Source organism: Balaenoptera ricei, chromosome 12, assembly GCF_028023285.1.
Source record: "Balaenoptera ricei isolate mBalRic1 chromosome 12, mBalRic1.hap2, whole genome shotgun sequence".
Lineage (NCBI taxonomy): Eukaryota > Metazoa > Chordata > Mammalia > Artiodactyla > Balaenopteridae > Balaenoptera > Balaenoptera ricei.
In genome coordinates, this window is record NC_082650.1 from 48,594,848 (window position 1) to 48,622,512 (window position 27,665).

The following is a 27,665-nucleotide window of genomic DNA, read 5'->3' on the forward strand; positions in this document are numbered from 1 at the left end:
TCAAGCCAGAAAAATCTGTTGTGTGCTTTCTTTAATGTTATTTTTAAAATTTCTTTCCTTTTCAGATTAAGGATACTGCTCTTGGTCTTTATCTTGGAAATTAAGTTTTTTACAGTATTTGGTATAAAAATTTAGATTACAGTTGTCAACAGTGGCCAAAGAAGTTCCATTTTTTTCCTTCCAAAAGAAATCTTAGTAAACTGATATTCAGGATAGGGCAATGGAAATAATAAATATGTTTACAGCTTAGTCTTATTCCTAGTTAAGATTTAATCTAGAAAATCTTGCTCACCCTATAATGATTATGTGATTGGAGCCTAGGCTGTATTGTCAAAGTACAAAGTTTTAAAACTTTAATATGCTTTTTATATAGCTTCAACAGATCATTTCAGATTATTTTATAGAATAAAATGTTCTCTTGTAAATTGTATAATTTTTCATTATGGAATATGTAGATGGAACCAAATATCTTTGTATTACATAATTATACATTTTAAGAGCTCAATTTTAAGGTTTTCATATTTTACATAAATTTTTAGGAGAACCTTTTTTAAAGCTTCTAATGCCTTAAATACAGTTATCTGAGAATAGCTAGGCATTCTTACTGTTTTAAACCAATAAGGCAGATTTGCCACCCTTTTAAAACCATTTTAAATTTTGATGTAATGACATGATTAACCTTAACTTTTTCCCCATGTGCTTGGTTTTATAGGATCTTGAGCTCAGAAAATATATCTCCTGGATCTCTGCAGTTTCTCTGACATACACAAGATGTAATCCACAGCATCTTCCATTTAAATGACCCTTCATTTGGGCAATCAAATTGAATGGTAATCATTTTAGACTTGTTAGGGACACAGCATCTTTTATCCAAGCATATCCCACAGAAAGTGGGTTTATAACTCTGAGTGCTTGAGCATCCGGAAAAGACAAATTTTTCAGCTTTGACAGGTTGGAAAGTAGGTTGGCATGTTTTTCCTTTGGGGATCTGAAAAGATATATAACGTTAAGTCACTCTTTAAACTTGATTACAATAGTTCAGAAAAGTGATACTTTATGGACTGTTACATAAATACACAGATATAATTATTTTCAGGGCATTAATAGTTGCCATTTAGTGACATCCAGCCCTTTCTTTTCTACCTTTAAAATCCCCTCTCACCAGAGGACCTTGAAAGTCCTCCCTGTGCTTCCTCCGTCATATTATAGGACCCACTCCCCAATGTTTTTCTGCTATCTACCCTTGACTTAGTTCCACAATAAATGAAAATTTCTCTGTTTTGTTTAATATCAAGGGCCAAGACTTAAATTCTCTAACATGGCTCAGACAGTTTTAAGTAGATGGATAGATGAATAAACATCTTAATCCCTTTGAAATTGTCAACTTTCTAATATGATAGGGAATAACAGGGATAAGATTGGTTTTGTAGCATTTCTAAAAATTACTCTTGAGACAGTCACAGAAGCAGGACCAGCTCTAGTTATACCAAGCAATCTTAGAGTATGTATTATTATATCATAGTTCTTTGGCAAGTAGTAGCTAAGGAAAGCATTTTGGAAATAGTGTGGTTCCCTCTCCAAGTTGGTGAGACATAAGATCAGAGCTTCTCTGATGTTCCTAATGTTTGTTTTTATAATTATGATGTAGCAACCAAAATCTTTGATCAATTGCTCTGAATCCACTACATAAAATTAATATAGGAAAAAGAAGATAGACTCTGAAAAGGATCTACTCTGAAAAAACAATACACCTGGTGGGGTGCCCCAACAAATCAGGCTGATCAAGACCCACACTAGTAAGCTGTTAACCTGTTGATTCTAGATACCCTAACGTTACCTCTCTGCTCGGTGAAATTTTTCCCACAAAGTGCAGTTAATTAATATCTGCTGCCCTCCAAGATAGTTTGACTTTAAGAGTTACAATGAAGTGGTTTTATTAATAAACATTTCCAAAACACATATAGACACACACATACTTTTCATGAGTCTCAATATTGAATTATGATGAAGTTAAATCTACTTAAACTTTACCTTTACTGTCTTTGATATATTACTGTCGCAAGGCTGAATGTAGCACAGTCTTCTCTCATTTCTCATTTCACAGTTGCTGTTTTCATTGGTTACCCTATTAGATATGCCCATCCCACATGTTCTGGAGCAAGGGGTCCACTTTGTTGCTTGCACAAGACATTTTCTTTTCCAAATAAGTGGGAGATTCCTATAAGCTAAAATAAAGGAGGAGGGAGTGCATGTGTATAAATATATATGTATTCCTGTAGGTAGATAATTTTTAATCATTTTTAAGCTAATAGTTAATAGATCTGAACTTTATATAAAGTAACTCAGAATAAAATAAGCTTATGGTCTAATTAATCATTCTCTCTTTTTCCCACTCCCCAAATTATCTTTCAATCAAGTATTACAGTGCAGTATCTTAGGAGGAATAAAAATACTTTATCTTTGAAAAACTGAGTAAAGTACCCATTTGCTTCTTTCTGCTTAGCCCATCCTCTGAGTACTAAACACGCTTATGCTTTGATGGATATCTGCCTTTTCCCTGGTTCTTGCCTCATGCTTGATGTTATTTTCAACAGATGTTGAAACAGACATTAGTAATATTAGGGAATTCAAGATATTAATCAGAACAAGGTGGTCTTACCGTTAAATTTCGTGATGTTAAAATCTAAAATACAAAAGTTAGATTTGAGAATTCAGCTATCAATAAGACCAGTTATTTTCTTCTCCACTTTTTAAAATCTATTCTTTTAGAAAATTCTCTACGTTACACTGAACTAATCTAAATACTCATATACTAAGTCATGAAAAACGTGCAATCTGTTTTATTCATTCAGCTTAACTGTTACATTCCCTATGGTATCAGGCCTATGGTATTCCCTCTGTTGTCTAGACATTTCATATCACTTCGGAATGCATGGACGGATCTATGGGTGAGTGGGTTGGCTAGACAGAGACCCCCTCCACTGCCTGCAGCTTAGGAGAAACAAGGGAGGGGAAGGGGGTGAATAATGAAGATATAAAGAGTGCATAATAATTCTTCCATCTTCTTGTAAATCCATGGGGAGCTTGCCTCCTGCTCATGAATGAATCAGGCACTTGGTTCATTTTAAGCAAACTGCTAATTGGTTCATTGTCTGTCTCAAAGCATTTCCTTCAGGTTAATATGCATCCTAAAGTGGGTGCTTTGGGAGTAAGGTGGAGATTTGAGTCTGCAATTAACACAGCAAAATTCAGGCTACATTACTTTAAAATATCAACTTAAAAAGGAACCCCCCCCCCAAAAAATGCCTTCTTGATAGAGAAGAGTCACTTTGAAGTATGTGCTATCTTTGAATAAAATGATACTTTGATACTGTTGTCAGTGTTATTATAGTAGGATCTTGCCATTGCACACAGAACTGAGGGAGAGGAAGCAGAAAAATGGAGATACCTGGAAGGTAGACAACAGTTTAAAGACCTCAGCACAGGAAGCAGGTTAAAAGCTTGGCATGCATCTGCAATAAATAAAGGTAGGTTAGATTATCATATTACCAAGAACCCCCCTTAGAGTTAAGCCAAGAGCTGCAGTTCAGGAATTTGCTTAACATTCATTAAAGGGCAAGAAAACTAGAAGAAATTTTCAAAGTACAAGTTCAGTGTTTGGTGAGCAGTGAGAAAAGCATAGGGGCATTATGTCATTGCATGCTTCCTGCTGACCAAGCAAAAGCTAGATTCCAACCGTAGACTGTCGAATTAATTAAGTATATAAATTACTATCACAAATATATCTTAAAGTGTGCATGTGTCATTGTGCTCAACTTTGAAAGCAAACTCCTGTTTGGGCCCATAAGTACAGTTTCAAAGTTAAGCAGAGGAGAGGCATTAAACTGAACGTATACTTCCTTTGAAACATATCTAGGCCTATATTTTAATTACCAGAGAGCACTTGGGAGATTTTCTCATTTTTTGTAGCAAAGTACTGACCACTAAGAATGACCATCTGACACCTCCTCCAACCAGGTTCCAAGTGAATCCACTGAAACTGCTCTGACTTCACAAATGAGACCAACTTGACCGTGACCCAAAGGCCTGGCCTTGGGGACAACTGCTGTTCTACAGTGGTCTCACCAGGGAGGTTCACGCATGGGTTCTAAGAACTTAACACTGAGTCACTAAGATCCAATGCAGAAAGTCAACTGTTCTTGTACGTGTGTTAAAAAAAACAATTTGGCTTATATTTTCAAAAGTTTTAGAGCATTAGCAGTATCACGCAGTTAGCTGAAAACCAGGGATGGTGAATGCCGATTTGCCGTAACCTGTTAAAGTTTTTTGAATTAATTGGCATAATTGGAATCCCAGAGGATGTTCCTTTAAGAATTAGTTTTTAAAGATCTAACTCATTTCTCTGATTATAGTTGCTTTTATTAACTATCCACATAAGTGAATTCAGGAGTCTTTAGCATACATAAGTATTCCATATTTCCATGGCACCTTTCATTTACTAAGCTCCAAATTTCAAGAAAAAGGCATTCTTAATTTCTGGACGAAAGCACAGATGTGAATAATAACCAGGCATCAATATTGCCCTTTTTGAGTCCTTCCTCACCTGTGCTTCATCTGCTGGCATTTTTGAAACTCCTGTCCCCAAAAAACCCTGGCACCTAAATAAGATGCTAGCTTAGAGCAGACCAAACTACAAGGTTTATGAATATACTGATGCCAACTGTAAATGGCCAGATGCTCCAGATGAGTAATAAAGATTCTCATTACAAGTTTCTGACTACACACATACCTGGGTAACCTACTTAAAAATGCCTGTGTGCACATTTATTTAGAGAAGTTGGTAATTGTTAAGCTTCATTTTCAGTGAATGAAGGTAATTTTATATTAATTTTATCTGTTTTTAGAAATGTTTACAAATCAATGTACCCTCAAATATTTTTGATCATAGCCTTCCATTTCTGCTTTTACCATATGGAAAAGTTACCTTTGGAAATTTTTGGCACTGGATGGTTCATACCTCTTGCCCATAATAGAACAATACAGATAAAAGTTTTTCTAGGCCAGGGTACATGTGGATAATACTTGGTCAGTTTTCCTGAGAAGAGGTTAAATGGAAATAAGTAGAGGTAGTAAGAGTTTAGAAGAGTTTTCCTGACCTAGTAGAGCTTTCAAAGACTGGAATATTTGGGGAGTTCCCTGGTGATCTAGTGGTTAGGATTCAGCCCTCTCTCTGCTGTCGCGTGGGTTCAATCCCTGGTCAGGGAACTGAAATCCCATGAGCTGTGTGGCCAAAAAAAAAAGGAAAAAATCTAAAACATTATAAAGTTCCCTTTTCAGATACTCAGAGCATACCTGCCTGAGGTAGAGACTGAGTATGATGGCACACTCACACTGATCACCAATCAGTAAGTACCTACTTAGTTCCTATGGTACATAAAAGGAACATGAAAGAAAACCAGGCAAAGTCATACATGAGAGAGAGTTCTACTTATGAGTACCTGGCATTGTTTTGTAGCTTGTTGACAGCTGCTGTTGTGATGACCCCAGGCCACATTTTGACTGATCAGTCTTCTTTCCACCTTTAGGCCTAGAGCAGTGCCTGTCAGCCGGCTTTGGTATGAACAGAGGTGTGCATCCGATGGCCCCACTCACACAGAGGCAGCTAAACAGGGGATTGGGCTGAAACACTTGGCCATTATGATAATGTACCCTGTTGAACTCACATCCCACAGCTACAAGGTCTGAAAAGAGAAAAGAGCAAAATCACCAAAGGAGTCATAACTGATAGTCTAGACTTCCAGTTGTAAACCATAGAGGAAATTGCTATCTCCTTTATGAAATACAGTTCTCAATTTTTTAGGCCACATCTGAAACCTCCTTCACAGAACATCTGTAAAAAGTGAAAATGAGACATTTTCATTATATCATAGATTATCAGCCCTGAGTAGTCACCTTCAAAATTAAGACCCTGTTCCCTGTTCTTGAGTAAAGTTAATAAAAAATCACTATGAGTGGGGCTTCCCTGGTGGTGCAGTGGTTGAGAATCCGCCTGCCAATGCAGGGGACACGGGTTCAAGCCCTGGTCTGGGAGGATCCCACATGCCGCGGAGCAACTGGGCCAGTGAGCCACAACTACTGAGCCTGTGCGTCTGGAGCCTGTGCTCTGCAACAAGAGAGGCCGCAATAGTGAGAGGCCCGCGCACCGCGATGAAGAGTGGGCCCCGCTCGCCGCAACTAGAGAAAGCCCTCACACAGAAACAAAGACCCAACACAGCCAAAAATAAATAAATAAATAAATTTATTTTAAAACAAAATCACTATGAGTATAGCACTGGGATAACGACTGTAAACCTCAGAGCTGGGCTGATGGCTGGTGAGACAGATATCCCCAGATGTGCAGCAGCAGGCTGGGATATAGTCCTAGGAAGTTAGGATAAGTGAATGGGTGAAGAAATCATAATTTGTTTACAATACTGCACAGTAACTGATGACCTTTCACACAACTGGAAGGTCAAAACCTTTTCAGAATACTAAGATGTGACTGACTTCACTGTGTTGACATTTGTACTGATGGTGCAAAAGCAGCAGTGGCTAAAACTGCTGCTGGCACTTTAGCGTGAATCAAACTGTACAGGTTAGTCACTATTTTTCCTTGCCATACACTTGTACATAAACGTACTGTTTTTTAAAGTTCTTAGTTCTACCTAAGAATGTCCTTAATGACACAGTAAAAAGTACTAATTTTATTAAATCTGAGTGATCAAATATACGTCTTTTTAATATTCTGTGTGACAAAACAGGAAGTTACGTAGAGCCTTTCTCTAGATATTGTACCAAAGTACAATAGTTATCTCGAGGAAAAGCACCTATGTTATTGTTTGAGTTGTGGGCCGAACTAACCACTTTTTTAGTGGTAATTTCCCCTGAAGAAATGATTGACAGATACCTCATGGTTATTCAGACTTGGGTATTTGGCAGACATTTTCTTGAAAATCAACAAAACAAGCCTGTCACTTCAAGGAAAACAACTGACAGTACTTGTTGCCAGTGACAGAATTTAAGCTTTTGAGCAAAAATTAGAATTTTGTAAAACTTGTGTCCACCACTGAGATCTTTATAGCTACCCAATATGTAGACTTTTCTGATAATTTTGGTACTAACTAATGTGATTTTTAAAAATATCTATATAACCCATTGTTCCAAACTGGTATTTTCCAAATAACCAATGCATGGTACTACAAAATTATACATGAGGAAAAGCCCCATTCCAAGTGGGTCGTTGAATAGAGAAATGTATTTTAATGTCACAGAGTTTGAAAAGTTCATTGATTTGGTTTCCGATTCCACATGATTAGCAGTGATGCAGCTAATTTTTAAGAAACTCCACTGCTCAAGTTTTAATATAATATGAAAAAAGAATATTCACAATTATCTGAAAAGTCTGTTAAAATATTCCTTCCTTTTCCAACAGCGTATCTGTGTGAGGCTGGAATCCCGCCATATATTCCAAACTAAAACAACATATAGCAATATATTGAATGCAGAAGCAGATGTAAGAATCTATCTTCTGTTAAGCTAGGCATTAGAGAGATTTGCAAAAATGTAAAACAATTCCACTTCCACTCTTCTCTAAATTTCTCTGTTTTTAAAGTAAAAATTTTCCACAAATAATATATTATTCTTACTAATTTGCAATGGGTTTGTTTTTTTTAATGTATTAGTAAATATTTTTAAACTTCTAATCCATTAAATACCAAGAGATAACTCACATAAACAAAAGCTCTTTGGGTCCTCATTAATTTCTAAGACTAAAGGGATCCTCAGACCAAAAAAAAAGTTTAAAAACCATTGTTCTATATGATGAATCAGCACATTCTCTGTAAAGTTATATCTTAAGCCTTTATATTCGGTCTCTGTTGCAACTACTAGACCCTGCTATTGTAAGGCAGCCACAGACTATATGTAACTGAACTGGTGTGGCTGTTCTCGGATAAAACATTATTTACAGAAACAGACTGTGGGGCGGATTTGGTCCCTGAGCCATAGTTTGTGACCCCAGTTATAGATCATCCCCACCCCCATCCTCATGGCTGTGCTCTGTTACAATACTCATCACATTGTACATAAAGTTACTTGTGGAAAGATCTGTCTGACACAATAAACTTTGACTCCGTGAGGGCAGGACCTGTATCTCTCTTTTCCCTGTTGTGCCCCACCTGCTGGTCACAGTGTCTAGCTCAGTAGCGGATGCTCACTAAGTGTTTGTTAGGTTAATGAAATACCTTGCCTGGCACTGTTTGGGAGAAAGGGGTCTCCTGAATGCCAGAGTCTGATAGATCATGTTTTTCCTGTTGAATTTCCATAAGTAATAGCTAACATTTTTGAGAATTTACTACATACCAGATATTGTGTTAGGTGTTTTGGGTTTTGTGTCTTCATTTCATTTGATCCTCCTAATAACTCTATAAAATAGGAAGTACATATGATATAACTGAGGCACAGAGAGGTTAAGCAACTTGATCAAGGTCACTCAGCAGACAGAACTCAGAATTTGAACCCAGAGCCTACATTCTTAACCAATATACAATAGTCAAGTGCTGACAGGGGCATCAGGCTATCAGCTTGAACTGTTCCACACATTCAGTCCAACTCCAGAGATGTGCTCTCATTCCATACTTACAACCAAACTTCTGCTAGTAGTTTTCCTTCCCACTTAGACTTTTCTACAGAGTAACTTAACCACCCAGCTGACATGAGTATTTCGCTTCCCTTAGAAATTTTATTTTTTAATCCTCAATAAATCGGTATCCTGAATTATTGTCAAGGCATAGGTTTAGATGGTCTCAAGCAGTCTGCAGAGCTAAGGCCCACAAAGCTGAGGATCCTGTTGTGATTTGGGGTGCCCCTACCTTCTTTTTTTACAAATGTGCCTCAGTAAAAAGTACAGTAACTTGGGCTTCCCTGGTGGCGCAGTGGTTAAGAATCCGTCTGCCAATGCAGGCGACATGGGTTCGAGCCCTGGTCCGGGAAGATCCCACATGCTGTGGAGCAACTAAGCCCGGGCGCCACAGCTACTGAGCCTGTGCTCTAGAGCCTGCGAGCTCTAGGCCATGCTCCGCAACAAGAGAAGCCCCCGCTCGCTGCAACTAGAGAAAGCCCGTGTGCAGCAACGAAGACCCAACGCAGCCAAAAATTAAAAAAAAAAAAAACAAATAAATTTTAAAAGTACAGTAACTTGATGGTTAGTTGGGAAGGCTGAGATTAAAGCTGTATGTCTGAATACTAGATATACATCCTTACATTTTAAAAAAGATTATCTTTTAGTCACAGAAAAGGTTGAATTCAGATTGCTTCTGACAGTATTAACGAAAGCTGTCATTTGTGGCACTTTAATGAGTCAGACTGTTTACATAATTTCTCCTATTTTTATCATTAAAAGCAATTACCTGAGAAGAACTGCAAGATCATTTCAATGCAATAAAAGTAACAGGTTTCTGAATGTGTGTGTAACATCTGCTCGTTTCACATGGTGTCCAGTATGAGAAGGCTAGTCTCACTGGTGCATGGAAACTAAACCCACCTCATAGTTAGTCACATTAAGCTGATTATTCCAAAGTAACAATTGCAGACAAAAATCCTGTCTAGACTCCACATTCGCCAGCCAGTGCAGAAGGAAACACTTACATGCACACACTCCGGTCTCGTACCTAGGCCCGTCTGCTGAGTAGTCACAGTACAGCCCTTTGTGGGGGTCGCAGAGGTCAGCCTCGTTGCAGGTGTCCCCTGGTTGCCTGGCACAGATTTTACAGCATCCACAGCCATCCCTCACCAGGCTCACTCCAGGAGGGCAGCTGGGCTTCTGGTGAGCGCACTGACAGGGCCAGTGACAAAACTGTTGACGATGGTGCACTTCTGCTACCTCACCAGGCCTTCCTTCGGGTGCTGTGTCTAATAGCCCAGTGCCTTGGGCCCTGCGGTAGAACTTCATTTGACAACAAAGGTGATGTTAGAAATGGTTCTGCAAACTAATTTCAGAGGTTTTCTAGAAACAGATTTCCCCCAGATTACGAGAATATAGTGTGGTGAATTGTAATAATAATAGTATCTATCAGTATTTGACATGATCACTCGCTCCTTAAACTTTTCTGCACTCAGCTTCCGACACGTGACTCTTACTTCTCCTTTCTCACTGATGGCTCCTTCTCAGTCTCCTCTGCTAGTTTCTTCTCATCATCTTCATCTCTAAACACTGGAACCCCCTGTGGGTAAAGACCTCTGAAGTAACTTCCCTCACTGTATCTCATATCTCCACCCAGGCCTCTCTTCTGAACTCAAACTGCCTACTTAACAGACCTCCACTTAGATATTTGACAGGCATAGCAAACTTCACATGACCAAAAACAAACTCCCAATTCTCCCCTCCAATCTACTCTTCCTTACAAGGGAAGGAGAGAGGCAGGTGTGTCAGAGAAGATGTGATGCTAGAAGCAGAGGTAACACAATGCTGCTGCTGAAGGGGGCGGATCACAAGCCAAGGAATGCAGGCAGCTTAAAAAAGCTGGAAAAGGCAAAGGACAGATTCTCCCCTAGACTCCCCGGAAGGAACACAGCCCTGCCTTGATTTTAGCTCTGTTTCCAGACTACAGATGCCAGAACTGGAAGATAATAAATCTGTGCTGTTTGAAGATTGTAGCAATTTATTCAGTAGCAATAGGAAACAATACACCCCGTTTTACAAGGGAGGACTATGGGGCTCTGATTGCTTAACCTACTCCAGGTCACATATCAAGTAAGTGGAAGAAGAGGGACTTACACCAGGCAGGCAGCTTCCAGAGCCTGAGCTCCCAATCCTTACCTTCCTCCCTTCCCTAGGCCAGGTCTTGCCACCAACGAGCTTTGATATTGAACAGATCACTGAATCTCTGCGTCTGTTTTTCCTCTCCAGCCCAGACTCTCCCCCCTGACCTCACAACTAACTCATTCATCTCTATGGGGTATATCCCACTTTGATGTCCCACAAGCACCTCACTTTCTCCCTCCCCACAAGAAACTGCTCTCAGCTAGTCCCCATTTTAGTGAATGGTGGCATCATCCCCTGAGTTCCCCAAGCCAGGAAACTGAGATCACCCTCACCTGTTCCATCTCCTTCATCCCTCACACCCTTACGTCAGTGACCTGCAGGGAAGTCCAAGCTCCTGAGCACAGCATTCAGGGCCCTCCTCGTCTCTTGCGTTCCTTAGATTCCTTAGCTTCTAGCAAATGAAAGTGCCTGCGGTTCCCTGCATATCTGAGGCTGTTCCTTCTACCTGTAACCTTCTTCACCTGCCCCCACTCCTTCACTGAGTTACCACCTTCTCCAGAAGACTTTCTATAACCTCTCCATGCTCCCTTTTACCTGTCGGTGTACTGAAGTTAGTGTATAAGTGCCTGTATTCTCCACTCACCCTAAAGCTACCCAACCACAGGGACTTGAGGTTCACTTGCTGGTGTACAACTGGCACTTAGCACAGTACCTGGCAAGTAATTTCTGTAATTAACTCTCAATTTTTATCTGATGGAACTGAAGGCAGTTGGACTGATTCAGACATCCTAAACCTCTTTCCAACTCAAAACCCCTACATTTAAGGGACACCAAGTGGGGAAAGCGGTGGGGGGGGGATGAATTGAGGGATTGGGATTGACATATATACACTAATATGTATAAAATAGATAGCTAATAAAAAAAAAGAAAAAGTTTGGACAATGAAAAAGAAAGTCAGAATCAGAAAAAAAAAACTAAACAAACAACCCTACATTTAAAGGTATCTGTTTGAAATTCCACCATTAAATCTTCAGCCTTTTTTCTTACCACTGATGAGACATGTATTCCCCAGAGTAACACTTTCAGCTACTATTTGAGTTGAATATACCATGTGAGAATAGACTTTGAGGATACAGTGCTGGGCTTCTGGAGGAGCAATGGAAATTCCAAATGTAGAGGAGCAGAATATCAAGGCTACAAATAGTGAGTGCCTGCTTCTCATTCTTGCCCAGGTTCAGACGTGGTTACCAGGGACCCCTTGCCGGGTTCGGTGGCCTCTCAGCTGGGCTCATGTTCATGAACATTCCGTCCTCCCCTCTCTAAGTGTTGGACTCTCAATTCTTGGCTTTCATGACACCAGCCCCATCTCCCTGCCCAGTTCTACCCCTACCTCTGGACATACTGTCTCAATCTCCTTTGCAGGCTCCTGTTACCCTGCATTTGACTTAGATTTAAGCTCACTGGTGTTTCATGACCTTAATGTATTGCTGTTCTCACCCTGCACACTGTCTCTTGACCATCTCATCCACCCCCTTGCCTTCATTTTCGACACTATGCAGCTTCAAATCTAAATTTCCATCCAGAACTGCTCCGCTGAGTGCAGACCCATATAGCTGGCTGCCTACTGGACGTCTCCACTAGAACATCCTACAGGAAAAACTCACGGCCCAAACTCAACATTGCCCCACCCACCCGAGACAGCTTCTCCATACCTTGGAGATAGGAAGCTAGGAGTCATCCAGGTCATCTTCCTCTCCCCCACCTCCCATAGTCATTTAACAACTAATCCCGCTTATCATCCTTATAGCCCTAAAACTAGTCACCCTTCCCTCATTTTTACTGCTACCAAGTACTACTGCAGTAAGTTCCTAACCGGTCTCCCTCCCTCAAGAATGACTTCAACAAATCTACCACGTCACAGCTTTAAGGAGCTCTTAAAAAACATATCTGTCGGTCCCCAGCATCTCCACAAAAAAAACAAAACCAAACAAAAAACACTGTATCTAGTTCTGTAAAAAATGCCATTGGTAATTTGATAGGGATTGCATTGAATCTGTAGATTGCTTTGGGTAGTATAGTCATTTTCACAATATTGATTCTTCCAATCCAAGAACATGGTATATCTCTCCATCTGTTTGTATCATCTTTAATTTCTTTCATCAGTGTCTTATAGTTTTCTGCATACAGGTTTTTTGTCTCCCTAGGTAGGTTTATTCCTAGGTATTTTATTCTTTTTGTTGCAGTGGTAAATGGGACTGTTTCCTTAATTTCTCTTTCATCATTAGTGTATAGGAATGCAAGAGATTTCTGTGCATGAATTTTGTATCCTGCAACTTTACCAAATTCATTGATTAGCTCTAGTAGTTTTCTGGTAGCATCTTTAGGATTCTCTATGTATAGTACCATGTAATCTGCAAACAGTGACAGTTTTACTTCTTCTTTTCCAATTTGTATTCCTTTTCTTTTCCTTCTCTGATTGCTGTGGCTAGGACTTCCAAAACTATGTTGAATAATAGTGGCAAGAGTGGACATCCTTGTCTTCTTCCTGATCTTAGAGGAAATGTGTTCAGTTTTTCACCATTGAGAATGATGTTTGCTGTGGGCTTGTCATATGTGGCCTTTATTATATTAAGGTAGGTTCCCTCTATGCCCAGTTTCTGGAGAGTTTTTATCATAAATGGGTCTTGAATTATGTCAAAAGCTTTTCCTGCATCTATTCAGATGATCATATGGTTTTTATTCTTCAATTTGTTAATATGGTGTATCACATTGATTGATTTCTGTATATTGAAGAATCCTTGCATCCTTGGGATAAATCCCACTTGATCATGGTGTATGATCCTTTTAATGTGTTGTTGGATTCTGTTTGCTAGTATTTTGTTGAGGATTTTTGCATCTATATTCATCAATGATATTGGTCTCTAATTTTCTTTTTTTGTAGTATCTTTGTCTGGTTCTGGTATTAGGGTGATGGTGGCCTCATAGGATGAGTTTGAGAGTGTTCCTTCCTCTGCAATTTTTTGGAAGAGTTTGAGAATGATGGATGTTAGCTCTTCTTTAAGTGTTTGATAGAATTCACAAATAAAATTTGTACGGACACACAAAAGACCGCAAATAGCCAAAGCAGTCTTGAGGGAAAAAAAACAGAGCTGGAAGAATCAGACTCCCTGACTTCAGTCTATACTACAAAGCTACAGTAATCAAGACAATATGGTACTGGCACAAAAACAGAAATATAGATCAATGGAACAGGATAGAAAGCCCAGAGAAAAACCCACGCACCTATGGTCAACTAATCTATGACAAAGGAGGCAAGGATATACAATGGAGAAAAGACAGTGTCTTCAATAAGTGGTGCTGGGAAAACTGGACAGCTGCATGTAAAAGAATGAAATTAGAACACTCCCTAACACCATACACAAAAATAAACTCAAAATGGATTACAGACCTAAATGTAAGACCGGACACTATAAAACTCATAGAGGAAAACATAGGAAGAACACTCTTTGACATAAATCACAGCAAGATCTTTTTTGATCCACCACCTAGAGTAATGGAAATAAAAACAAAAATAAATGGGACCTAATGAAACTTCAAAGCTTCTGCAAAGCAAAGGAAACTACAAACAAGACGAAAAGACAACCCTCAGAATGGAAGAAAATATTTGCAAACCAATCAATGGACAAAGGATTAATCTCCAAAATATATAAACAGCTCATGCAGTTCAATATTAAAAAAACAAACAACCCAATCCAAAACTGGGCAGAAGAGAGAGAGGAGAAGATGGCAGAAGCGTAAGATGCGGAGATCACCTTCCTCCCCACAGATACATCAGAAATACATCTACACGTGGAACTGCTCCTATAGAACACCCACTGAATGCTGGCAGAAGACCTCAGACCTCCCAAAAGGCAAGAAACTCCCCACGTACCTGGGTAGGGCAAAAGAAAAAAGAAAAAACAGAGACAAAAGGATACGGACAGACCTGCACCAGTGGGAGGGAGCTGTGAAGGAGGAAAGGTCTCCACGCACTAGGAAGCCCCTTCACAGGCAGAGACTGCAGGTGGCGGAGGGGGAAAGCTTCGGAGCCACGGAGGAGAGCGCAGCCACAGGGGTGCGGAGGGCAAAGTGGAGAGATTCCCGCACAGAGGATTGGTGCCGACCAGCACTCACCAGCCCGAGAGGCTTGTCTGCTCACCCACCGGGGTGGGCGGGGGCTGGGAGCTGAGGCTCGTGCTTCGGTGGTCGGATCCCAGGGAGAGGACTGGGGTTGGCAGCGTGAACACAGCCTGAAGGGGTTAGTGCGCCACAGCTAGCCAGGAGGGAGTCCGGGAAAAGGTCTGGAGCTGCCGAAGAGGCAAGAGACTTTTTCTTGCCTCTTTGTTTCCTGGTGCACGAGGAGAGGGGATTCAGAGCGCCGCTTAAAGGAGCTCCAGAGACGGGTGCGAGCCGCGGCGATCAGCGCGGACCCCAGAGGCGGGCATGAGACACTAAGGCTGCTGCTGCCACCACCAAGAAGCCTGTGTGCGAGCACAGGTCACTCTCCACACCTCCCCTCCCGGGAGCCTGTGCAGCCCGCCACTGCCAGGGTCCCGTGATCCAGGGACAACTTTCCCGGGAGAATGCACGCCGGCCTCTGCAGCCACAGGCTCGCCCCGCATCCGTACCCCTCCCTCCCCGCGGCCTGAGTGAGCCAGAGCTCCCGAAGCAGCTGCTCCTTTAACCCCGTCCTGTCTGAGTGAAGAACAGACGCCCTCAGGCAATCTATACACAGAGGCGGGTCCAAATCCAAAGCTGAACCCTGGGAGCTGTGCGAACAAAGAAGAGAAAGGGAAATTTCTCCCAGCAGCCTCAGAAGCAGCGGATTAAAGCTCCACAATCAACTTGATGTACCCTGCATCTGTGGAATACCTGAATAGACAACAAATCATCCCAAATTGAGGAGGTGGACTTTGGGAGCAAGATATATTATTTTTTCCCCTTTTCCTCTTTTTGTGAGTGTGTATGTGTACGCTTCTGTGAGAGATTTTGTCTGTATAGCTTTGCTTTCACCATTTGTCCTAGGGTTCTGTCCGTCAGTTTTTTCTTTTTTTTACTTTAAAAAAATTTTTTTCTTAATAATTATTTTTTATTTTAATAACATTATTTTATCTTACTTTATTTTATTTTATCCTCTTTCTTTCTTTCTTTCTATTTTTTCTCCCTTTTATTCTGAGCCATGTGGATGAAAGGCTCTTGGTGCTCCAGCCAGGCATCGGGGCTGTGCCTCTGAGGTGGGAGAGCCAACTTCAGGACACTGGTCCACAAGAGACCTCCCAGCCCCACGCAACACCAAACGGTGAAAATCTCCCAGAGATCTCCATCTCAACACCAAGACCCAGCTTCACTCAACAACCAGCAAGCTACAGTGCTGGACACCCTATGCCAAACAACTAGCAAGACAGGAACACAGCCCCATCCATTAACAGAGAGGCTGCCTAAAATCATAAGGCCACAGACACCCCAAAACACACCACCAGACATGGACCTGCCCACCAGAAAGACAAGATCCAGCCTCATCCACCAGAACACAGGCACTAGTCCCCTCCATCAGGAAGCCTACACAACCCACTGAACCAACCTTAGCCACTGGGGACAGACACCAAAAACAACGGGAACTACGAACCTGCAGCCTGTGAAAAGGAGACCCCAAACACAGTAAGATAAGCAAAAAGAGAAGACAGAAAAACACACAGCAGATGAAGGAGCAAGGTAAAAACACACCAGACCTAACAAATGAAGAGGAAATAAGCAGTCTACCTGAAAAAGAATTCAGAATAATGATAGTAAAGATGATCCAAAATCTTGGAAATAGAATAGACAAAATGCAAGAAACATTTAACAAGGACCTAGAAGAACTAAAGAGGAAACAAGCAACGATGAACAACACAATAAATGAAATTTAAAATACTCTAGAAGGGAACAATAGCAGAATAACTGAGGCAGAAGAATGGATAAGTGACCTGGAAGATAAAATAGTGGAAATAACTACTGCAGAGCAGAATAAAGAAAAAAGAATGAAAAGAACTGAGGACAGTCTCAGAGACCTCTGGGACAACATTAAACACACCAACATTCGAATTATAGGGGTCCCAGAAGAAGAAGAGAAACAGAAAGGGACTGAGAAAATATGTGAAGAGATTATCATTGAAAACTTCCCTAATATGGGAAAGGAAATAATTAATCAAGCCCTGGAAGCACAGAGAGTCCCATACAGGATAAATCCAAGGAGAAACACGCCAAGACACATATTAATCAAACTATCAAAAATTAAATATAAAGAAAACATATTAAAAGCAGCAAGGGAAAAACAACAAATAACACACAAGGGAATCCCCATAAGGTTAACAGCTGATCTTTCAGCAGAAACTCTGCAAGCCAGAAGGGAGTGGCAGGACATATTTAAAGTGATGAAGGAGAAAAACCTACAACCAAGATTACTCTACCCAGCAAGGATCTCATTCAGATTTGATGGAGAAATTAAAACCTTTACAGACAAGCAAAAGCTGAGAGAGTTCAGCACCACCAAACCAGCTTTACAACAAATGCTAAAGGAACTTCTCTAGGCAAGAAACACAAGAGAAGGAAAACACCTACAATAACAAACCCAAAACATTTAAGAAAATGGGAATAGGAACATATATATCAATAAATACCTTAAATGTAAATGGATTAAATGCTCCCACCAAAAGACACAGACTGGCTGAATGAATACAAAAACAAGACCGGTATATATGCTGTCTACAAGAGACCCACTTCAGACCTAGGGACACATACAGACTGAAAGCGAGGGGATGGAAAAAGATATTCCATTCAAATGGAAATCAAAAGAAAGCTGGAGCAGCAATTGTCATATCAGACAAAATAGACTTTAAAATAAAGACTATTACAAGAGACAAAGAAGGACACTACATAATGATCAAGGGATCGATCCAAGAAGAAGATATAACAATTGTAAATATTTATGCATCCAACATAGGAGCACCTCAATACATAAAGCAAATGCTAACAGCCATAAAAGGGGAAATCGACAGTAACACAATCATAGTAGGGGACTTTAACACCCCACTTTCACCAATGGACAGATCATCCAAAATGAAAATAAATAAGGAAACACAAGCTTTAAATGATACATTAAACAAGATGGACTTAATTGATATTTATAGGACATTCCACCCAAAAACAACAGAGTACACATTTTTCTCAAGTGCTCATGGAACATTCTCCAGGATAGATCATATCTTGGGTCACAAATCAAGCCTTGGTAAATTTAAGAAAATTGAAATCGTATCAAGTATCTTTTCTGACCACAATGCTATGAGACTAGATATCAATTACAGGAAAAGATCTGTAAAAAATACAAACACATGGAGGCTAAACAATACACTACTTAATAACCAAGTGATCACTGAAGAAATCAAAGGGGAAATCAAAAAATACCTAGAAACAAATGACAATGGAGACACGATGACCCAAAACCTATGGGATGCATCAAAAGCAGTTTAAGAGGGAAGTTTATAGCAATACAATCCTACCTTAAGAAACAGGAAACATCTCAAATAAACAACCTAACCTTGCACCTAAAGCAATTAGAGAAAGAAGAACAAAGAAACCCCAAAGTTAGCAGAAGGAAAGAAATCATAAAGATCAGATCAGAAATAAATGAAAAAGAAATGAAGGAAATGATAGCAAAGATCAATAAAATTAAAAGCTGGTCCTTTGAGAAGATAAACAAAATTGATAAACCATTAGCCAGACCCATCCAGAAAAAAAGGGAGAAGACTCAAATCAATAGAATTAGAAATGAAAAAGGAGAAATAACAACTGACAATGCAGAAATACAAAGGATCATGAGAGATTACTGCAAGCAACTATATGCCAATAAATGGACAACCTGAAAGAAATGGACAAATTCTTAGAAATGCACAACCTGCTGAGACTGAACCAGGAAGAAATAGAAAATATGAACAGACCAATCACAAGCACTGAAATTGAAACTGTGATTAAAAATCTTCCAACAAACAAAAGCCCAGGACCAGATGGCTTCACAGGCGAATTCTATAAAACATTTAGAGAAGAGCTGACACCTATCCTTCTCAAACTCTTCCAAATATTGCAGAGGGAGGAACACTCCCCAACTCATTCTACGAGGCTACCATCACCCTGATACCAAAACCAGACAGAGATGTCACAAAGAAAGAAAACTACAGGCCAATATCACTGATAAACATAGATGCAAAAATCCTCAACAAAATACTAGCAAACAGAATCCAACAGCACATTAAAAGGATCATACACCATGATCAAGTGGGGTTTATTCCAGGAGTGCAAGGATTTTTCAATATACGCAAATCAACATGATACACCATATTAACAAATTGAAGGAGAAAAACCATATGATCATCTCAATAGATGCAGAGAAAGCTTTCGACAAAATTCAACACCCATTTATGATAAAAGCCCTGCAGAAAGTAGGCATAGAGGGAACTTTCCTCAACATAATAAAGGCCATATATGACAAACCCACAGCCAACATCATCCTCAGTGGTGAAAAACTGAAACCATTTCCACTAAGATCAGGAACAAGACAAGGTTGCCCACTCTCACCACTATTATTCAACATTGTTTTGGAAGTTTTAGCCACAGCAATCAGAGAAGAAAAATAAATAAAAGGAATCCAAATCAGAAAAGAAGTAAAGCTGTCACTGTTTGCAGATGACATGATACTATACATAGAGAATCCTAAAGATGCTACCAGAAAACTCCTAGAGCTAATCAATGAATTTGGTAAAGTTGCAGGATACAAAATTCATGCACAGAAATCTCTTGCATTCCTATACACTAATGATGAAAAATCTTAAAGTGAAATTAAGAAACACTCCCATTTACCACTGCAACAAAAAGAATAAAATAGCTAGGAATAAACCTACCTAAGGAGACAAAAGACCTGTATGCAGAAAATTATAAGACTCTGATGGAAGAAATTAAAGATGATACAAATAGATGGAGAGATATACCATGTTCTTGGACTGGAAGAATCAACATTGTGAAAATGACTCTACTACCCAAAGCAATCTACAGATTCAATGCAATCCCTATCAAACTACCAATGGCATTTTTCACAGAACTAGAACACAAAACTTCACACTTTGTATGGAAACACAAAAGACCCCGAACAGCCAAAGCAATCTTGAGAACCAAAAAAGGAGCTGGAGGAATCAGGCTCCCTGACTTCAGACTATACTACAAAGCTACAGTAATCAAGACAGTATGGTACTGGCACAAAAACAGAAATACAGATCAATGGAACAGGATAGAAAGCCTAGAGATAAACCCACGCACCTATGGTCACCTTATCTTTGATAAAGGAGGCAAGTATATACAGTGGAGAAAAGACAGTCTCTTCAATAAGTGGTGCTGGGAAAACTGGACAGGTACATGTAAAAGTATGAAATTAGAACACTCCCTAACACCATACACAAAAATAAACTCAAAAGGATTAAAGACCTAAGTGTAAGGCCAGACACTATCAAACTCTTAGAAGAAAACATAGGCAGAACACTCTGTGACATAAATCACAGCAAGATCCTTTTTGACCCACCTCCTAGAGAAATGGAAATAAAACAAAAATAAACAAATGGGACCTAATGAAACTTAAAAGCTTTTGCACAGCAAAGGAAACCATAACAAGGCCAAAAGACAACTCTCAGAATGGGAGAAAATATTTGCAAATGAAGCAACTGACAAAGGATTAATCTCCAAAATTTACAAGCAGCTCATGCAGCTCAATAACAAAAAAACGAACAATCCAATCCAAAAATGGGCAGAAGACCTAAATAGACATTTCTCCAAAGAAGATATACAGATTGCCAACAAACACATGAAAGAATGCTCAACATCATTAATCATTAGAGAAATGCAAATCAAAACTACAATGAGATATCATCTCACACCGGTCAGAATGGCCATCATCAAAAAATCTAGAAACAATAAATGCTGTAGAGGGTGTGGAGAAAAGGAACCCTCTTGCACTGTTGGTGGGAATGTAAATTGATACAGCCACTATGGAGAACAGTATGGAGGTTCCTTAAAAAACTAAAAATAGAACTACCATATGACGCAGCAATCCCACTACTGGGCATATACCCTGAGAAAACCATAATTCAAAAAGAGTCATGTACCAAAATGTTCACTTCAGCTGTATTTACAATATCCAGGACGTGGAATCACCTAAGTGTCCATCATTGGATGAATGGATAAAGAAGATGTGGCACATATATACAATGGAATATTACTCCGCCATAAAAAGAAACGAAATTGAGTTATTTGTAGTGAGGTGGATGGAGTTAGAGTCTGTCATACAGAGTGAAGTAAGTCAGAAAGAGAAAAACAAATACAGTATGCTAACACATATATATGGAATCTAAGGGGAAAAAAAAAAAAAGGTCATAAAGAACCTAGTGGTAAGATGGGAATAAAGACACAGACCAATTAGAGAATGGACTTGAGGATATGGGGAGGGGGAAGGGTAAGCTGTGACGAAGTGAGAGAGTGGCATGGACATATATACACTACCAAACGTAAAATAGATAGCTAGTGGGAAGCAACCGCATAGCACAGGGAGATCAGCTTGGTGCTTTGTGACCACCTAGAGGGGTGGGATATGGAGGGGGGGAGGAAGGGAGATGCAAGAGGGAAGAGATATGGGAACATATGTATATGTATAACTGATTCACTTTGTTATAAAGCAGAAACTAACACACCATTGTAAAGCAATTATACTCCAATAAAGATGTTAAAAAAAAAAAAAAAACTGGGCAGAAGACCTAAATAGACATTTCTCCAAAGAAGACATATAGATGGCCAAGAAGCACATGAAAAGCTTCTCAACATCATTAAATATTAGAGAAATGCAAATCAAAACTACAATGAGGTATCACCTCACACCAGTTAGAATGGGCATCATCAGAATATCTACAAACAACAAATGCTGGAGAGGGTGTGGAGAAAAGGGAACCCTCTTGTAGTGTTGGTGGAAATGTAAATTGATACAGCCACTATGGAGAACAGTATGGAGGTTCCCTAAAAAACTAAAAATAGAATTACCATATGACCCAGCAATCCCACTACTGGGCATATACCCAGAGAAAACCATAGTTCAAAAAGACACATGCACCCCAGTGTTCATTGCAGCACTATTTACAATAGCCAGGTCATGGAAGCAACCTAAATGCCCATCGACAGATGAATGGATAAAGAAGATGTGGTACATATATACAATGGAATATTACTCAGCCATAAAAAGGAACGAAGTGGGGTCATTTGTAGAGACATGGATGGATCTAGAGACTGTCATACAGAGTGAAGTAAGTCAGAAAGAGAAAAAGAAATATCGTATATTAACGCATGTATGTGGAACCTAGAAAAATGGTACAGATGAACCTGTTTGCAGGGCAGAAATAGAGACACAGATATAGAGAACAAACGTATGGACACCAAGGGGGGAAAGTGGCGGGGGTGTGGTGGTGGTGGGATGAATTGGGAGATTGGGATCGACATATATACACTAATATGTATAAAATGGATAATAAGAACCTGCTGTATAAAAAATAAATAAAATTAAAAAAAAATTTTTTTTTAAACACCATATCTGATTTTACTCCTCATCTCCTAGAAGCCCATTCAGTGGCTCCCCACTGTCACCAGTATATGGTCCAAACTTCTGAGCATGGTATCTAAACCCTCTGTGTGCTGGTCCCCGCCTTCCTCTCTAGCGGTAGCACTCAATGCACTCTCCTCCTATGCCATGCACCTGACAAGAGGCAGCAGGTCAGTTTCTCCTCCAGGCTTTTCCTCACGTTGCTCCCTCTAATGGAGTGCCTGCTCCCCAAACTTCCCACCTGGGGGCACCTGTTTATCTTTCCAGTCTGGAAGCATTTCTATATGATCTCCAAGGTCACAAGGTAACACAGTTGAAAACTAAGGATAAAGAGAAAATCTTGGAATCAGTCTGAGAAAGGGGGAGTATTACACACAGGAGAATAACAGTAAGTATGAGATCTGACTTCTCATCAAAAGAAGGAAACCAAGATGTTCTTCAATAGGTGAGTGGATAAACTGTGATACATCCAGACAATGGAACATTATTCAGTGCTAAAAGGAAATGAGCTATCAAGCCTTGAAAAGACATGCATATCACTAAGTGAAAGAAGCCAATCTGAAAAGTCTACATACTGTATGATTCCAACTATATGACATTCTGGAAAGGGCAAAACTATGGAGACAGTAAAAAGATCAGTGGTTGCCAGGGGTTGGGGGAAGGGATAAATAGGTGGAGCACAGAGGACTTTTAGGTCAGCGAAAATACTCTGTACAATATTATCAGAGTGGATACATGCCATTATACATCTGTCCAAACTCATAGAATGTACAACACCAAGAGTGAACCGTAATGTAAGTGATGGACTCTGGATGGTTATGATGTGCCAATGTGGTTCATGAGTTGTAACAAGTGTACCACTTTTGTGGGGGACACTGATAATCCGGGTGGAGGGCAGGCAGTGCACAGGAAATCTCTGTACCTTCCTCTCAAAAACCTGCTATGACCCTAAAACCACGCCAAAAAAAACTATGTCTTTAAAAAAGGAGGAGGAGAAGGAGAACAAGGCCCCCAGACACAATGCTGGAAGAAAAAAAACTGTCAACCTGAGGTTCTTTCTCCAGTGGAATTATCTTTTAAAAATGAAGGTAAAATTAAAGTCATTTCCAGATACACAAAAGCTGAGAGAAATTGTTGCTAGCATACCTGTCCCACAAGAAATACTAAAGGAAGCTCTTCAGTCTGAAGGGAAAGTTACAATAGATAGTACTTTAGAAATACAGGAAAAGGGGGCTTCCCTGGTGGCGCAGTGGTTGAGAATCTGCCTGCCAATGCAGGGGACACGGGTTCGAGCCCTGGTCTGGGAAGATCCCACATGCCGCGGAACAACTAGGCCCGTGAGCCACAACTACTGAGCCTGCGCGTCTGGAGCCCGTGCTCGGCAACGGGAGAGGCCGCGATAGTGAGAGGCCCGCGCACCGCGATGAAGAGTGGCCCCCTCTCGCCACAGCTAGAGAAAGCCCTCGCACAGAAACGAAGACCCAACACAGCCAAAAATAAATAAATTAATTAATTAATTAAAAAAAAAAGAAATACAGGAAGAAATCAAGGGTCTCAGAAATGGCAAATATGTGGGTAAATGTACAGAACTGTATACAATTGTTTCTTCAGACATTTTGATTGTTTTCAAAATCAAATGCTCAAGACAACAAAAGAATCATCAGAATAATACAACAGAAACAATGAGGGGTCTTGACCACAGAGCTGAGCTTTAGTATAGCTCTGGGATTTAGATAACTTTCATTTATTTGATCTTTGAGCTTCAATCCTCCTCTGTAAAACAGGGCTAATAATATCCACTTTGTAAGGTTATCCTGAGGATTAAGATAATGACTAAAGTGCATGGCACATAGTAGATTTTCTATAAATGGTAGGTATTATCAGACCCTTAACTTTGCCATTAAGCATAATATTTTCTTGTTGCTCTTTATATAACCCCTTTTTGTATTTGTTTTAGTTTTTTACTTTGGGCACATCTCTCTCTGTTGGAATATTTGCTGTTTAGGGAGATGCTGTAGTTCTCAGTCAACAAAGATGACAGGGGTTTTCTCAAGAGCACTGGAATAGGCAATAGGCAGCCCCATCTCACCCCTACTGGGGAAAAGCACCCCTCCACATAATGGTACCCCTGACATTCTTGTTATGACCCTTTTAAAATCTTCAATCTCTCCACATATAACAATTTTCAACCCCTTGTTTTCTAAAACACATCTACTACTTACTGCCTCAATCAAATGAACTCACAGACACATCCCTGTATTCTAAATAACCACGTTTCAAAAGCTCTGTCTTCTGGGCTAGCGAAAACCTCCACCATGTAAATAAATCCATAAATAAGTCACCCTGTTTTAATGGCCTTAATAAAAAATACTAAAGCAAAGAATTGCTCATATTAAATTAAACTTCCCTTTGGTCTGCTGCGTGAAATATTTAAAAATCCCGTGGACTGATTCCTTTTCATGAAAAGTGAAAAACTCGTGGGTTAAGAAAAAAGAAATAGAATGTTTTAAAAATATAAATGTTTGCTCCGAAAAGCTCCTTTCCAAGAAGGACAGGCTTAGCTGAAGAAAGCCGTCAGGATCACTTTTTCCGGCGGCTCTGTGTGCATTCTGCCCGGCCTGGCGCCCGCAGAGGACCACGGCCACCCCGCCCGCCCGCAGGGCTGCCACTCCCCAAGTGCGTGTGCCAGCAGACTCCAGTAAAAACTACACCGTATGAAAATCTGGGAGCTGTTCAAACATATCGGAAGCAGGATTAGGTGCCCTTACCCGAAAGGGAGAAATGTTTTTCACTCTTTCCCGAAGCTAATGAACCCAAACAGGACTCGATTCGGAGAGGAAAATGGCTCCCTATTCGTCTGCAAGTATTTCCACAAGGAATGCAACCCTCTTCTTCCCCCATCTTCTCTTCCTTTTTATTTCTGACCTGAGGAAATAGGAGTCGCCGCATCCCCTGGGGGAAGGAGTGGTGGGAGAGCCAGGACGTACCTGTGACAGCGCAGCCAGGAGAAGCGTGGAGAGGAGCGGTCCTCGCATGGCCCCGGCCCGGCCGCGCGCAGCCGGAGATGCGAGGCCAGCGCACAAAGCTCCCCTGTCTCTCCTGGAGAAAAGGACCCACGCCTCCACCTCCCGGCTCCTGACTTCGTGCTCCCGCTCTCAGACTCTGCTTTCGCTTTCCCGGATCCCTTTTACTGCCCTGTTTACTTTCAGGCGACTCTTCTCATATTTACCTTCGCGGTGGCCTGGAGCGCGCTCCTCCCGGGACTGAGAAGGGCAGGTCAGGGGTGACTTCTGTTTGAGGAACTGCCCCACCTGCTCTAGAGATCAGAGCCCGCCTTGGGCAAAATGGTGAAGTTAGACGCAGTTACCCGCCTTGCCCTCAGCCTCTCGTCTGGGTTTGCCTCTCCAAGGCCTCTCTGTGCTGCTTGCTTTCCCGGGTCCTCAAGCACAGGGTACCAACCTGGCCTCTGCCCACAGCACCCCATCACAGCCTGCTCCATCTGGGCTTCTCCCTCCACATGGTAACAGGCTTCCACAGGCCTTCCCTCACTCCCCAGCTTCTACTCACAGTGCCCTGTACTTCCTCCGTTACAGCACGTTTCTCATAGCAGGTGGGTTAGGTTTGGGAAAAAAATGTAGATTGAACCCAGGTGGACGCCTGCAGTACAGGGCCTGAGAGAAGCCCCTTTCTGTGGCTGCAGCCCCATGATAGATGAGAGTAAAGTTAGCCCCATGATAGATGAGAGTAAAGTTAACCCCAATCTTTTGGGGCTAAGATAAGACAATTACACTAGTGGCAATCATTCATTTAACAAATCAAGATTTTTTTTAAATTTATTACAAATGTTTACCCCCCTCTCCTTCTAATTCTCACCTCCCTGGCATGTGTGGTCACCAGCCCGTGTCCTCCTGTGTCCCGTTGTGCGTGACCTTTGCTTACCCAGCTTCTCAACCTTGGTCTTTGTCCGTGTGTCTTGACATGCATCTGTGATGGGGCTTCATCTTCTTGTGGATCCAGTGTCTGGTCCATCTTCCCGCCCCCATCCTAGGGCCGATTTCTATTCCCTTTGACCTGTTACCTATCCTCCCTTTACCTGTTGCCTCTCCTGGGCTCACTGCTCACCTTTGTTTCTATGTATAAGGACACAGTGACTGACGCTCATTCAGTCCCAAGCCCAAGACCTGGGGAAAAACTGGGCTTCCTGCCAACAATGGGGAATCTGGGGTCCTGGGAGAGCCAGGGACTCCATAAAATGTGCAAACATACTCTACACAGTTTACTAAGTAGTCAATTACACCATAATTACATACACACCAAACAACAAGGGATACCCAGCATAGTTATGGTGTCAACTCCTCATCCTTCCTCCCTGAGAAACAGGACAAAACCTGTGTAATAGGGAAAAACCTCTGCATTCTATTACAAGTCAATCACTAAAGGAATGTTGCCTATAAGCTAAAATTAACATAATGGCCCCTCTCTGGGAACCCTGCCTCCCAGGTAATGAGAGTTAAGCTAAAATACCTTTGTTTAGCTCACAGGAAACATTCTGACCAGGCCCACCTGTGAATGGCTGCAGGAAAGAAGAAATTAACACACCCCCTCCAGAGCTGGATCAGAACCAAGACTTCACCCCCTCCCCTTTTAGTATAAAAGAAGCCTGAATTCTAACTCGGGGAAGATGGTTCTTTGGGACACGAGTCCACTATCTTCTCCGTCTGCTGGCTTTCCGAATAAAGTCGCCACTCCTTGCCCCAACACCTCGTCTCTTGACTGATTTGCCTGTCCTCCATAAGCAGTACAAACGTGGACTCAGTAACACCTGAGAACGGCCTAGTGAAGGAAGATGGGTCTGTGTTGGTCCAATCTTGTCTATTATTTTTGTCTCTCTGGTTTAACATCATCTGATCTTTGGGTTCCCAGCCTCAGTGATTCATGCACCACACTGGCCATGAGAAAGGATCATTTCTCATTTCCTCGCTGGTCCATCAAAAGCAGAAAAATCTAAGCCCAGGATTAGCATATTCATCAACTACATCCATCCTGTTCCAAATGTGGTACTGCACATAGCTGTTCAGTGTTTGAACTTAAGGAGATTCATGTTCCTCCCATGTGCTCTCTGTGAAATGCTGGCAGCAGCAGCCATTCTTCTGGAAATGTCTTCCC

The 27,665-nt window shown here is 41.0% G+C and overlaps 1 protein-coding gene across 3 annotated transcripts; it reads right to left on the minus strand.

The window, feature by feature from the left end:
- Window positions 1-638: 638 nt before the first annotated feature.
- Window positions 639-25,624, minus strand: CCN6 (cellular communication network factor 6). Of its 3 annotated transcripts, none has more exons than XM_059941990.1 (5): window positions 25,487-25,624; window positions 9,685-9,982; window positions 5,499-5,741; window positions 2,032-2,225; window positions 639-988 (listed from the first exon to the last, which is right to left on the minus strand). In XM_059941990.1, exons 1-5 carry the CDS (start codon window positions 25,532-25,534, stop codon window positions 707-709), a joined length of 1,065 nt encoding a protein of 354 aa, XP_059797973.1. In that variant the 5' UTR covers window positions 25,535-25,624; the 3' UTR covers window positions 639-706. The 3 variants fall into 3 exon arrangements, with proteins under 3 accessions (XP_059797973.1, XP_059797974.1, XP_059797976.1); XM_059941991.1 differs by lacking the exon at window positions 639-988 and adding an exon at window positions 3,449-3,512 and having other exon boundaries at window positions 2,199-2,225; XM_059941993.1 differs by lacking the exons at window positions 639-988; window positions 2,032-2,225 and adding exons at window positions 2,660-2,683; window positions 3,449-3,512.
- Between the last annotated feature and the right edge of the window lie 2,041 nt (window positions 25,625-27,665).

Bases quoted from the DNA above. Each gene is read 5' to 3' on its own strand.
- CCN6 (XM_059941990.1), bottom strand. From the start codon at position 25,534: ATGCGAGGACCGCTCCTCTCCACGCTTCTCCTGGCTGCGCTGTCACAG. The intron at 9,983-25,486 runs GTACGTCCTGGC...TGTCAAATGAAG, and splicing joins TCCTGGCTGCGCTGTCACAG to TTCTACCGCAGGGCCCAAGG. The intron at 989-2,031 runs GTAAAGTTTAAG...ATATCTTTTCAG, and splicing joins ATATATCAAAGACAGTAAAG to ATCCCCAAAGGAAAAACATG.